The following is a 12,834-nucleotide window of genomic DNA, read 5'->3' as shown; positions in this document are numbered from 1 at the left end:
GCTGAAAGAAGAAGTCTATGTTACTCAGCCTGAAGGGTTTGAGATTAGTGGAAAGGAAGGAAAAGTTTATAAACTTTTCAAAGCTCTCTACGGCTTAAAACAGGCCCCTAGAGCATGGAACATAAAGCTCAACGGGATCTTGAAGAAACTAGGTTTCATACGTTGCTCAAAAGAGCCGTCGCTCTATAGGAAGGAAGAAAAGAAAGGGTTGCTTGTTATCTGTGTGTACGTCGACGATCTCCTTGTCACAGGTTCATCTTTGGGTTCGATCGTCAAGTTCAAACAAGAGATGGCTCGAACGTTTGAGATGAGTGATCTTGGTAGACTAACTTATTACTTGGGCATTGAGGTACGACAAACCAGTGAAGGAATTACGTTATCACAAGAACGATATGCTCAGAAGATTCTTGAGCAAACCGGAATGGATGATTGCAACCTCGTACACATACCAATGGACGTGAACACAAAATTGTCGAAGTCACCTCAAGAACAGGGTATCAACGAAAGGGAATACAGAAAGAGCATTGGCTGTCTCCGATATCTTCTACATACACGACCCGATCTTTCTTACAGCGTTGGTGTGCTTAGTAGATACATGCAAGAACCGAAACTATCTCATGGTGCAGCTCTAAAACAAGTACTGAGATACTTGCGTGGAACGACTTCTCTTGGCTTAAGGTTCTCGCAAGAAACAGAACAAGAAGAACTAATAGGGTTTAGCGATAGTTCGCACAACGTAGATGAGGATGATGGCAGAGCTACAACCGGACATGTTTTCTATCTCGGAACCAGTCCTATAACCTGGTGCTCTCAGAAACAAGAGATTGTAGCCTTGTGATCTTGTGAAGCAGAGTTCATGGCTGCTACGGAAGCTGCGAAACAGGCGATATGGCTCCAAGAGCTTATGAGTGAAGTCGTGGGGTGTGAAAGCAAGAAAGTGATTATAAAAGTCGATAACAAATCCGCAATCTCGCTCACCAAGAATCCTGTGTTTCATGGTAGAAGTAAACACATTCATAGAAGGTTTCATTTCATACGAGAGTGCGTTGAAAATGAACAAATTGAAGTGGAGCATGTTCCGGGAAGTGTGCAAAGAGCCGACATTCTAACGAAGTCCCTAAACCGAGTTCGGTTTAAAGAGATGAGGAGTCTTATTGGAATGCAAGTAGTGTGTGAAGATGAAGTCAAGCTTAAGGGGGAGAATGTTGGTTTAAGCTTGAAAGATAGCTTAAAACACAAGCTATCCTAAATCGAATTGTTATGATTATCCATAAGAGAATAGGAAATATCGAAAGTATGAAAACTAATAGGATTAGGATTATCTAGTCTTATATATTGAAGTGTAAGGTATTGAATCAACTTACGGATTGTGTGAGTGATTGAGCTTTAGTTTTGAGTTATTTTCTAAAGCAATACGAAAGTGTTTGAAGTGATTTCGATCTTTTGATTTCTATAAAGGAGCGTTGAGCATTGCATTTAAACTGATATTTGCATAGTTGGTAGAGCGTGAACATGGCAACCTAGCCACGGAAATTTAGTGACTAAACCGTGGCTGCGGTAGCCACTGATTATTGTCGCTATATCGTGGTTGGTTTTGGTACGGATTCAACAAAGTCGTGGTTTCTTCGGGTTCGTGAGTACGAGGCTATTTCAGGATTTTTTACTAGTGAAATTTTGTAAATATTTTAAACCAAAATTATTATTTAAACAAAAAAATATTTTCTGTTGAAAATTTTAGTAACTTAATAATTAATTTAGAAAATATATCTTTTAAAACATCTAGAATAAAAATAATTATACAATTGATATATGGTTCTTTTTTTGTCAGCAATATATGGTTCTTTATATACTTGTATATATATTGGATATTTATTTAAAAAAATAAGTAATTTTGATTTGTTTTTTTAATGGATTCATAGAATTATATATACCTAGATTTATTTTGGATTGTTAAACTAATCGAATAAAATTTTATTCTATTCTACACATTCAATATGTGGAACTTTTCTGAACTTTGTTTTAGATAATGAATAGATTAACTTGGGCATCATCTATTAAAGTTGTAAGTGGTAAGAGATTGATTGGGCTTTGCCCCAACGTCTCTATTGCCCTTTTAGGTTCTCATTAATTAAAAAAAAAAAGAAGAAGAAAAGCGTCGACATAAATAATATTCATTCCTCTAGACACCGTTCGATTCGATCGACCTGCTGCTAACTGAAACCTAGAGTGGATTGCTCCGGGATGTCGAACGGCACGGATCAGGCGCAACCACCGTCGGAAAAGTTGAGTCTTCCGGTGGAATCGAGGCCGAAGAAGCGTGCGTCACCGGGGGACAACTGGGCGCCTCCTCCAGGTTGGACGACCGAAGAAAAGGTTCGAACCTCCGGTACCAAAGCTGGTTTGGTCGACAAGGTACTTGATCGAAATTTGCAGATTAGCCCCCTCAATATCTTTTTCTTGGTTTGTTTGTTGATTAGAATTGGAATATAAACTGACTGAGATTCGTCTAAGGAAAATTGAAAAATTTGGTCTTAGGTTTCAGATTATCCTCATCTTATTGGAGACATGTCATAAATAATCTTGCTTTACCTTGTTTAGTTAAAAGGATAAGTTGCTGTTTCCCATGTTTAGAAGAAAGAAAGATAATGCAAATGCTTTTAATTTCCCTTTTTATGTAATGTAGTTCTACTACGAACCTGTTACAAATCGCAAGTTCCGGTCAAGGACCGAGGTGATGTACTACTTGGAACACGGAACGCCTAAAAAGAAAAACAAGAAATCGGTTAACAACAGTGACACCAAATCACAAGTGAGTTCAGAGATTTTTCTCTATTTTCTTATGAGACTTCAGCGTTTCTGTCTTTTATATTACCTACCTCACCTGTTTTTTTTTGGTAGCGTTCTGAAGACCGAGGAAGCTATAAGCGGCTGACCCAATCCAACAAAAAGGCTAACGAGCAGCCACCCCCACCCCCACCCCCAAAGCCGTTGGACTTTGATTTTCTGAATGTCCCCGAGAAGGTCATTTGGACAGGGACAAACGGCTTAAAAGAAGCTTGGTGTCCTTTCATTGGTGACTACAAGATTCAAGAATCTGTCAGCCAAGATTGGGACAGAGCCTTCACTCTTCTCACCGCAAATGCAAATATGTCGGTTTAGAAGATTGGTTCACCAAATGTAATAACTCGCTCTAGAGATTTATATCTACTTAGTATTTACTGACCCTGGCGTGGATTTTCCATTCATTTGTCTAAAGCGTGCAATGCAGGTTAATTTAATACTCAGGTGATTGTTTAGTAACCCTTTAATTTCGGTTGTAATCTTAGTATTTTCTTAAGACAATAAATATAGAAAAAATTGCCAAAACGGAATAGAAAAACAAGTACATTGTCCCTTTGCCATAAATCTCTTTTTTGGTCAGATTTGGACTTAGGTACCCCTGATGAACTTTGAAAAATCATATCAATTATTTTAAGAATCCTAAAAATATGGAAAAATATACAAAATGTATATAAACAAGAGACAAACATATGAAAAATACTTTGGTTGACTAAATAATTGTGGAACACAATTTCATATTTTGGTCTACCGATGACAGAAAACATAATCTAGTGTCTACGAGGATGTAGATTGCATATTCGGTTAACTACATAAATATCTGCAAACACCAGAACTTTAAATCGACCATTTGTTATAATTCTAGCATGATAGAATTGAACGACTACTCTTTCTTTTATTTCTGAACTACGGTAGACATGGTAGAAGTAAACGACTACCATAACTTTTATTTCTGAACTACGGTAGATTTGATTTACTATTATTTCCTGATATAACTACAGAGGCCAAATGACAAAATCTGCCATGTTTCACGAGTCTGCCATAATATTATTCCATAATCTACCACATTCCTTTATTCTTCGGACAACGTAATGTACGTTCTACGAATTTCGAATTGTATAGTTTCCTTAAATATCTCCATAATCTGGTAAGAGAATATCTTCTAAATCTATTTTCCTTAAATTTCGTGTATTCCAAGTAAATTTTTTTAAAAAAATCGTGGTCTTCTTCTTGGTGAGAGGATTTTGATATTTTTCATCCAAAAATTTTGAATTTCTTGTTGAAGAAGATGCATATCTATGCTTCTTGTGGGTTGTGGAAATTTGATCCCCTTAAAGGATGGGGATTTGCGGTTGATACGAACAAACGAGGTAGAGTATTGTACATGGAATTGACAAGTTCCTTTGAAGACCTAAGCCGTATGGTTTTAGAAGATTTTGGAATTGACCAAAACCTTGTCGAGCTTGAGTTAAGCTACTTACCTATGGAGTTAATCGGTTCAATAGACTGTCCTCCAGTTATCATTGAGAGTGATCGGCAAGTCAAAAATTTTCTTACTTATGTACGTGGAAAAACTTCTACAAGGTTGTGTGTGTCTACTTCACCTATCAGTGGAAACAACAGCAACATTGGGGTTGATAATGAGAAATCTAGCTCGCCTATCAGAGAACAAGGTGAACCTTCCTCGTTTCCACCTCGAGCTGACAGTGTTCGTTCATCTGAATCAAGCAAGGATGTTGAAGATAATTCCAACTCAAACGCCAATAAAGAAGATGATGTTCTCGCCATTAAAGCAAAAGAAGACGATAATGGAAAAAGTGTTCGGTTTTCTTTGGTGGATGTTGTGAAGAGGGGTGAAACGTTTCAAAACAAAACCATGTTGAAAGCAACTATGGAAATGTCGGCAATGACGCATAATTTCGATTACAAAGTTGTGAAATCTGACAGAAACCTTTGGTACATCCGATGCAAATACAACCCTTGCAAATGGAGTGTTCGAGCTGAGGGGTTATCAGGTTCCACATATTTCATCATCAAAAAATATGTGGCGGATCATACATGTGCTGCGTCGAGTATGAATAATGGTGGTCGGACAGCTTCTGCAAAGACAATTGGCAGTCTAATAATGCATAGGTATGATGGTGTGAAAGAAGGTCCCAAAACAAATGATGTCATACAGATTATGAGGATGGAACATGGATGTGAGATATCTAAGTCCTTAGCATGGGATGCTCGGGAGTTTGCAATTAGCATGGTTAGAGGTATTCCAGAGAAGAGTTTTGGAAAAATTCCAAAGTACTTGCACATGCTGAGAGAAGCTAATCCAGGAACGCATACGTTTTATGAAACCGATGTTGATGGTAGATTCAGATTTCTCTTCGTTTCGTTTGGCCAATCAGTACGAGGTTTTCAGACAGCCATGCGACAAGTTCTTGTGGTAGATGGGACATTTTTGAAGAGCAAATACAAAGGGGTCTTACTTGCTGCGACCGCTTTAGATGGAAACTCTAACTTGTATCCTGTTGCGTTTGCGGTTGTGGACTCAGAAAATGATCGTTCATGGGATTGGTTTATGAGACAGCTAAAGGTTGTTATTGCGGACGAGCATTCTCTAGCTTTTGTGTCAGACAGAAATGCCTCACTTTGTAAGGCAATAGAGAATGTGTATCCTCTTTCTCATCATGGAATTTGCATCCACCATTTGTTGAATAATGTGGTCACACATTACAGAGGAAAGGGACTGGCTGGATTAATTGCAAAAGCTTCTAAAGCTTATAGAGTCATTGATTTTCAGAAGCGATTCCAAGCTGTCTGCAATATTAGTCCAGCTATTGGAAAATATTTAACAGATGCAGATGTTACAAAGTGGGCTCGCTGTCAGTTTCCAGGATTCAGGTATGACATCAGAACGACTAACCCAGCTGAATCAATAAACTCTGCTTTGCGCACACCAAGAGAGTATCCAGTCATTCCTTTGTTGGATAGCATCAGAGAAATGCTGACCCGTTGGTTCTTCGAACGGCGCACACGAAGCAGGAAGCACACAAAACCATTAACTATTGCCATCGAGAAAAAGATAGACAGGCGGATTAATAAGGGTAAAACGTTTCTGGTTCAGCCAGTTGATGAGTACCGTTTTTTGGTTCGCGGAGATACAATCGACTGCCTGGTTGATTTGGATAGAAGAACCTGCTCATGTGGGAAATACGACCTACTGAAAATCCCATGTAGACACGCAATCAAGGCTGGTTTAACAGTTGGTCGAGCCCCATCCTCACTAACGGATGAAATGTACACGACTTCCACTTGGAGAACAGCTTATGAAGAAACTATCAATCCAATAGGTGTTCCGGAGGATAGTTGGGTTGTTCCAGATGATGTCTGGAATGCTAATGTGGAACCTCCTGAATCAAGAAGAGGAGCAGGAAGGAGAAGAAAGCGCAGATACGAGACGGTCGAAGACAAACTTCGTTCATCGCAAGGAGCTGAAGAAAAGAAGAGGCGCAGATGCAGTCGATGTGGCGAAGAGAATCATAACAGAGCTACATGCGACAGAGTGATTTAGTCAGTTCGTTGTTTTGGATTTTTCTTGCTTTTGATTAGCTTGTTTTTCATTATGGTGTTGGTTACTTGATTTACTCGTTTTGCTTGGTTTTGGATTTTTTTGTTCTTGGTTATGGATATTAGACATCGTGTTATCTCTCTTGTATTTTTACTAGCTTCGTGAACAACATGAAGGAGAAGAAAATTGTGAACTGAAGCTACTAGCTTTGAAACAACATGAAGGAGAAGAAAAGTATTAGATTGTGAACTGAAGCTGATAATAGTCAGCAACCGAGAGTCAACAAGAAGCCATCAAGTGTATTATAGGCGATCATAATGAAAACAATAATGCAATCTTAAGCTATTTTGAACCCATCAAACTCAAACGACAAGCAACCAATCACTGAAACTTGATCAGACAGTAAGAGAAGTCCATATTCCCACGATTGCTCCCACAACAACCATAGCAACCGTCGTAATCTTTAGCTTCTGTTTCATATCCTGTGCAACTCTAGCAATCTCCAAGTTCACCTTCTCTTTGAACTTTTCTGACATCTCAGCTTCAACTCTAACAATTTCGGACTTCACTTTTTCCATAACCCTTTCTTCAAACTTTGTAATCTCTTGAGCAACTCTCTCATGTTTCGCATCTACCATCCGTATCTCGTCAATCAAAGCTTCATCAATCCATTTAAATAGATGATTCTCAGTTTTTCTCTATAGCAAAAGAAACCAAAAATCAGTCAGTATGGTGTTATGTGGAACACGAAATTGAAACATGGACTTACATCTCTTGCGATTTGACATCTGTAGAATCGTCGATACCTATTCTCCGCCGTCGATGAACCAAAAGTGGTTATACCCTCGCCACACCAACATCTTGTGGGCACACCATGATTAGAGATGCGAGGAAAACGAGCAGAAGAAGTCGTCGAACTGGTCATTGTTAATTCGTTTCGAGGCTCACAGGAATCGCAGACAAAGAACCCTAATCCCCTTTTCTCTCAAATTTATTTTCTTAGGTTTCGACAACTGAAAAGAAAATCACGTCTTTGGGGGTGTGTGGATCCGGGTTCAGGGTCGGGTTTTAATAACTTTCGGGTGGGCCTACTGGGTATAAACCATAAACGGTTAATACTCTATAACTCTTATATTGACTGCTAAAATACTACACCCTAATACACAAAAATCGACATTTGACTGTAAGAAGACAAAATTTGAAAATACGAATTTCTATAACTCCAACTTAAAATCGTCTTTTGAATATACTTAATTTTTATTTTTTAAAACAAAAAATTATTTTTCTTTCTTTATGTGATTTAGGGTATTGTATTTGAAACCTATCTATACTAAAGTTTTTGATATAACTTCAAGCTAATTTAGGGTGTAGGGTATGAATCATAGTTAATGTAGGATTTAGGGTATGAATCATAGCTAATAAACGGTTTAGTGTATGAATCATAGCTAATAAACGGTTTAGGGTATGAATCAAAGTTACTTTAGGTTCTAGAGTATGAATCGGAGCTGATTTAGGGTTTACGGTATTTTAGGGTTTAGAGTATATAATGACACCCTATGTGATTTATTTCCTTAAAGTAATTCATAAACAGTAAAATAGTAGAAAAACCAATAATTCCATAACAATAAGAGTAATGTAAGAATCAATTAACCATGTCTTAAACCCAAAGAAGAAACAAACTTGAAATCTAAGAGGATCAAGCTAAAAATCATGAAGTCAACCGAGGTCAACAGGTTTCACCGGAGCACGTTTTGGAGGCTTAAATGTAGACATCCGAGATTGCAAGACCGCATCATTTGCTGCTTCCCAAAGATCAAAAGCTATCTTGTGTCGGGCTTCTTTGATGTTCTCGTCGTTCACCAATGAGAAATCTAATCCAAGTAGATGGCACTCTATGAACTTCAATGAATAAGCACCACAATCATTACCACTCATGTTTAGGCCGCGCATGGGGACATATGAAACAGTATACTGTTTCACATTGAAATCTTTCTTCCTCTCTGGCGACTGGACTGCCTTGACGATTCGTGGAATGAGGACGGCAAAAGCTTCGATGACCCTGTTGTTCTTCTTACCCCCACAATCGAAGACATCAATTGTCCGGTTCACAAGATTGACGCAAATAGAGATCCAGTGGATTTGGTTAACACATATAGGGATGTAGAGACGATCGACATCAACGCTCCATACTGAACCTGTGCTTCCATGATATGGAAGCTCGCCTCTTCCATACTCGAGAAAATTGTCGTCGATTTTGTACCCTCTCCTGTTTCCATCAAACTTCCCATAGGCCGTGATAATCTGATTACTGAACATACAGTTCAAAAATGCGACTCGGTCTGGACTCCACCGACGCAATGTGGTTTTTTCCCGAAACAAATACATCATGGCGTCCATGTCCTGAAAAAGACAATACAATTTTGTTTAGGAATGAGAACCAACAACAAAAAGCAATCTGCAAAATATTTCAGAGCTAAACTCACAAAGTTCTTCAACCAAATATTAGGCCCAATAATCCGCGAGGCTAACTCTGCATCAAATGTAGATGGCCCAATCTGAAGTACTCTGTAAAAAGAAAGCATTGCTGTGATGTTAGTGAAGAGGTAGATTTGAGGAAAAATAAATAAAACAATTCAAATAACTTACGTGGGATTCAATGTCCATTCAGTTAGTTTGGCCCATTTCTCTTCTGGAAGGAAAACTAGCTCGTAGTCTTTCGCTTTGCAACGAACTTCTATATCATCACTATCAATCAAGAATGGTGTTTTGAAGATCTGTGGCCGAAACGAAGTCATTGGCGTAGTGAAATCAGAAGGTCCTTCGGACTGCTTGTCTTGAGATGGATCAAAACCGTCAACATTTGACTCTTGTGTAAGGTTACCCATTGTCTTCTGTAAGTACTCTTGGGTCCCTATATTCACATCTAAGGTGCTAAATAAGCTGCCAAACACATCAGACAAATCTGCATCCTGGTTATGAAACACAAAACATGACATTAATATTTTTAAAAGAAAGATTCCATCCAAAACATCATCCTTACATAATTATTACACACAGCAAAGACAACATCATCCTTAAAATAATATTACAAACCGCAAACCGAGTACATGAAAAAGAAAAGCAACCAAAGACATGAAAATATAACAGCAACCGAAGACATGAAAAATGATCTACTTCTTGTTTACCTTTGTCTGAGACCTTGTCTTCGCAGCATTCGCAGGCCCACCATTGTGAGCAGTCGCAGAAGCTCGACTGCGATAAGGAGCAGAAGCCGCACTGCGAGAAGGAGCAAGACCACGAGTAGAAACTGAGCAGGAGCTTCGGTAGAAGCCCGAGTAGGAGCAGGAGGACGACCAGAAACCGAAGCCGGAGCAGTGGCAGCAGCAGCAGCAGCAGAAGGAGTCCAAAACGGATCAGTACCACGAGTCTGAGTATTAGCAGGCGCACCACCCTGAGTCTGAGATGAAAGGATCTTCTCCTCTAATTTGGTAAAGCGGTCTTCAATAATCTCGCGTACCTCGAGGCCTAAGGCAGTAAAAGAAGAGTTAAACATACTCTGGATATAGGACTTCATTTCCTCTTCAAGATCTCTATATTTCTCGGTTGATCTTTGGCAAAGTAACCTCTTCTTCCTCGACTCCGCACCAGTATCCCGAAACCTGTTCTTCCTCTTCTTAGTAGGAGACACACGGGTGCTTTCTATTTCTTCTTCAATTTCAGTTTCACTTGTCTCTACAGCCGCTTCCTCATCTGAACCATCTTCCTCAGAACTGTACTGAAATGGTTTCACTGTTTCCTTATAAGCCCAAACATGCTTACTCCAGTCATACTTGTTTCGCTGCATGTCAATGATTAGATCAACTCTTTCATCCTTCATCTCACAGGCTCGAACAAACTCGGCATCAGTAATCACGTCTTTGAAATTTCCAGATGTAGAAATGGATGGAAACACATCTCCCTACAAAAAAAAAATTTAAAACAGGTTAAAGACACACCAATTTAAGAACTATGCACATCAATAACATCAATTAAAGGAAACAGAACTTACGGTGGAAGCAAAATTAGACTCTATGGTAATAATATCCTCATAGGAAATCTTAGCAGATCCTTTCCAATTCCTGCACCTCATGGTAGTCACGCCTTCTCTCAGTTTCTGACCCAAAAGAGACCCAATGTCCGGAACAGCTTCCATCAACCAAATCTGAAGTGCATACGAGAATCCATCTACGACATAACTGTTTTGCGTCTTCACTTTATCCCTAGCGTTGATAATGGAACTCACCAGCATATCAAAAGAGTGAAGACCCCACGGATATTTCCTCATCTTCTCGAAGTTCATCACGAGCTTGATGTACTTGTATGGGATCCACACCTTCTCATCCTTCGCCATAAGAATACCAGCAATCACACACAAATAGACCAACCGCAGCCTATCAACACGAGACCATGTATTACACAACTTCACATGAACCTTCCTGATTTGCTGAACCGAAATATTTTTCTGTCTCCTTAGCAACTTACTCCAAAACCCTCCATCATATTCCCAGTCATCAATCTCCAAGTCGGGCTCGTCATTGTATTTCAAACCTGTGATGGCATAGAATTCTTGCATTGAAAATCTGAGAGGCCTCCTAGCATAATGGAACCACAACTCATAACGCTTTGCGGACAGAAGCTGCTTGCAAACGAAGGTGTGGATCGCTCTTGCCGAAAACTGAAGCTTGTGTACATGAATGGCCACAATCTGAGCAAATAGCGGATCCTCCGACACTTCTTTGTACTCGTCTGGACAGTACTTCGCCACCTTCGCAAGTATGGAAGTTCGACAACTGTTGTTGACCTTCTCAACTTGTGTTTCAGTTCCCTCTTTGAATAAGCATTTAGGCAACTGATCAATTGTCATACCTATAAACAATGCAAGAAACACAATCACTACAGTCAATATTTATAAACGCATGCATCATAATATAATTCACAAGATAAAACAAGAGTAACTAGAGATCGGTTGCTACAAAAACAAATTAACCAAAGCTCAAAAAAGTAGGAAATTTTGATAAGATTGAAGCCTAAATAATAATTCACAGAAAAAAGAATCGAAACTTATGACATTCAAAATCGATCTTAAACAAGCTCAAGTAAGAGATACAAAGACATGCAAAAAATTCATAAACAAACCTGAGGAGAATCGATTGGTTTGCTTGAAACTATGGCTGAGAGAGTGAGAGCGGAGCGGTGAGGCACGAGTTCAGTTATCGGCGAGGTACGAGCTTCAGCGGTCTTCGGCGACTTAATTGAGAACGAGTCGCAAAGTGAGACGAGGTCTCTGAGACTTCGATTAAGAAGAAGAAGAACACCGGCGGAGTATTACCGGCCAAAACGACACCGGCGACGGCGAGATCCCCTTCAAATCGTCCTTTCTCTCTATCGCCAAAGGAGGAGAGAGCAATTAGGGTTCGTCGAGCTTGGGGGAAATTTTGGTCGATTTCCCCTTTTGTATTTTTTTTTTTTAATAATTAAATTAATTAAAAATAATAATAATATTTTTTAACATAATTAAATTAACAAAAACGTTTAAAAGATTAGATTAGGGGTTTAATTGGGTTTACAGAAAACATTATGGCATTAGGACAACTTATAATTCATATTATGGCAAAGGGACAATCTACTTGTCTTTTTATTCCATATTTCCAATTTTCCCCTTTGAAGGGATATTGTGGAATCAGTATCCTTGGAAATGAAATTTGTGTGAATAGTCCCATTATTTCAAAATATCAGCGCTACCCTTCAAACTGGCAAGCTAATTGCAATGAAACGAAATGGTATGTTAACAACACGGCTTCAAATGAGAAAAATGACAAGCTAATGGTAATGATCTTTCGTTTAATAACAAGGAATTTCTTCCCTTTGTTATTCTGTAACTTTTTCTATGTGATGTGCAAACCACTTAATCATTTTGTTGCTATTTATCATTTTTTATGTTGCGTGCAAACCGTTTTATCTTCATAGTTACCTGTTGTGTGTATTTGTGAGTAGGCGCTTAAAAAAGTAGAAAAACTATTGTCTGAGATTTAAAAATCCTATGGGTTAACGGAAAAAGAAAGATAAAAAAAGAAAGATTTAAATAAAGATGATTTGAGCTACAATGGTGTTTTCATGGGTTCCTCATGAGGTTACTAAAGGTAGATAGAGAGATAATGTCTTCGTTTCATCAAATGGGCTCAATTAAACATTTGAATGGCAAAAGTAAACGAGAACTATGTTGACACGAGGGTGAAGAAGAAGAAGAAGAAGAAGAAGAAGAAGAAGAAGAAGAAGAAGAAGAAGAAGAAGAAGAAGAAGAAGAAGAAGAAGAAGAAGAAGAAGAAGAAGAAGAAGAAGAAGAAGAAGAAGAAGAACTATGTTGACACGAGGGTGAAAAAAGAAGAAGAAGAGGA

General features: G+C 38.7%; 4 protein-coding genes across 4 annotated transcripts; 2 read left to right on the top strand and 2 right to left on the bottom strand.

Moving 5' to 3' along the window:
- The first annotated feature begins 2,105 nt into the window (after positions 1–2,105).
- Positions 2,106–3,342, top strand: LOC103873723 (methyl-CpG-binding domain-containing protein 5). Its single transcript, XM_009152115.3, has 3 exons — positions 2,106–2,412; positions 2,684–2,809; positions 2,899–3,342. The coding sequence occupies exons 1-3, from the start codon at positions 2,242–2,244 to the stop codon at positions 3,157–3,159; spliced, it is 558 nt and encodes a 185-aa protein (XP_009150363.2). The 5' UTR covers positions 2,106–2,241; the 3' UTR covers positions 3,160–3,342.
- A 784-nt stretch (positions 3,343–4,126) lies between these two features.
- Positions 4,127–6,403, top strand: LOC103874405. Its single transcript, XM_009152829.2, has one exon. The coding sequence runs from the start codon at positions 4,127–4,129 to the stop codon at positions 6,401–6,403; it is 2,277 nt and encodes a 758-aa protein (XP_009151077.1).
- A 392-nt stretch (positions 6,404–6,795) lies between these two features.
- LOC103874414 (uncharacterized protein At4g04775-like) lies at positions 6,796–7,325 on the bottom strand. Its single transcript, XM_009152842.2, has 2 exons — positions 7,170–7,325; positions 6,796–7,098 (listed from the first exon to the last, which is right to left on the bottom strand). Exons 1-2 carry the CDS (start codon positions 7,323–7,325, stop codon positions 6,796–6,798), a joined length of 459 nt encoding a protein of 152 aa, XP_009151090.1.
- A 791-nt stretch (positions 7,326–8,116) lies between these two features.
- LOC103874423 lies at positions 8,117–12,708 on the bottom strand. Its single transcript, XM_033275577.1, has 5 exons — positions 10,449–12,708; positions 9,627–10,358; positions 9,047–9,369; positions 8,884–8,965; positions 8,117–8,800 (listed from the first exon to the last, which is right to left on the bottom strand). The coding sequence occupies exons 1-5, from the start codon at positions 11,301–11,303 to the stop codon at positions 8,117–8,119; spliced, it is 2,676 nt and encodes an 891-aa protein (XP_033131468.1). The 5' UTR covers positions 11,304–12,708.
- Positions 12,709–12,834: the final 126 nt, after the last annotated feature.

The sequence above is a fragment of the Brassica rapa genome, chromosome A01 (genome assembly GCF_000309985.2).
Source record: "Brassica rapa cultivar Chiifu-401-42 chromosome A01, CAAS_Brap_v3.01, whole genome shotgun sequence".
NCBI classification, from domain to species: Eukaryota; Viridiplantae; Streptophyta; class Magnoliopsida; order Brassicales; family Brassicaceae; genus Brassica; species Brassica rapa.
This window is presented reverse-complemented; position numbering and strand designations above follow the sequence as displayed.

Coding starts and splice junctions, on each gene's coding strand:
- LOC103873723 (XM_009152115.3), top strand. CDS start 2,242: ATGTCGAACGGCACGGATCAGGCGCAACCACCGTCGGAAAAGTTGAGT. Junction 2,413..2,683: donor AAGCTGGTTTGGTCGACAAG/GTACTTGATCGA, acceptor TATGTAATGTAG/TTCTACTACGAACCTGTTAC. Junction 2,810..2,898: donor ACAGTGACACCAAATCACAA/GTGAGTTCAGAG, acceptor TTTTTTTGGTAG/CGTTCTGAAGACCGAGGAAG.
- LOC103874405 (XM_009152829.2), top strand. CDS start 4,127: ATGCATATCTATGCTTCTTGTGGGTTGTGGAAATTTGATCCCCTTAAA.
- LOC103874414 (XM_009152842.2), bottom strand. CDS start 7,325: ATGACCAGTTCGACGACTTCTTCTGCTCGTTTTCCTCGCATCTCTAAT. Junction 7,099..7,169: donor GATGTCAAATCGCAAGAGAT/GTAAGTCCATGT, acceptor CTTTTGCTATAG/AGAAAAACTGAGAATCATCT.
- LOC103874423 (XM_033275577.1), bottom strand. CDS start 11,303: ATGACAATTGATCAGTTGCCTAAATGCTTATTCAAAGAGGGAACTGAA. Junction 10,359..10,448: donor AGTCTAATTTTGCTTCCACC/GTAAGTTCTGTT, acceptor TTTTTTTTGTAG/GGAGATGTGTTTCCATCCAT. Junction 9,370..9,626: donor TTCTGCGACTGCTCACAATG/GTGGGCCTGCGA, acceptor TTTCATAACCAG/GATGCAGATTTGTCTGATGT.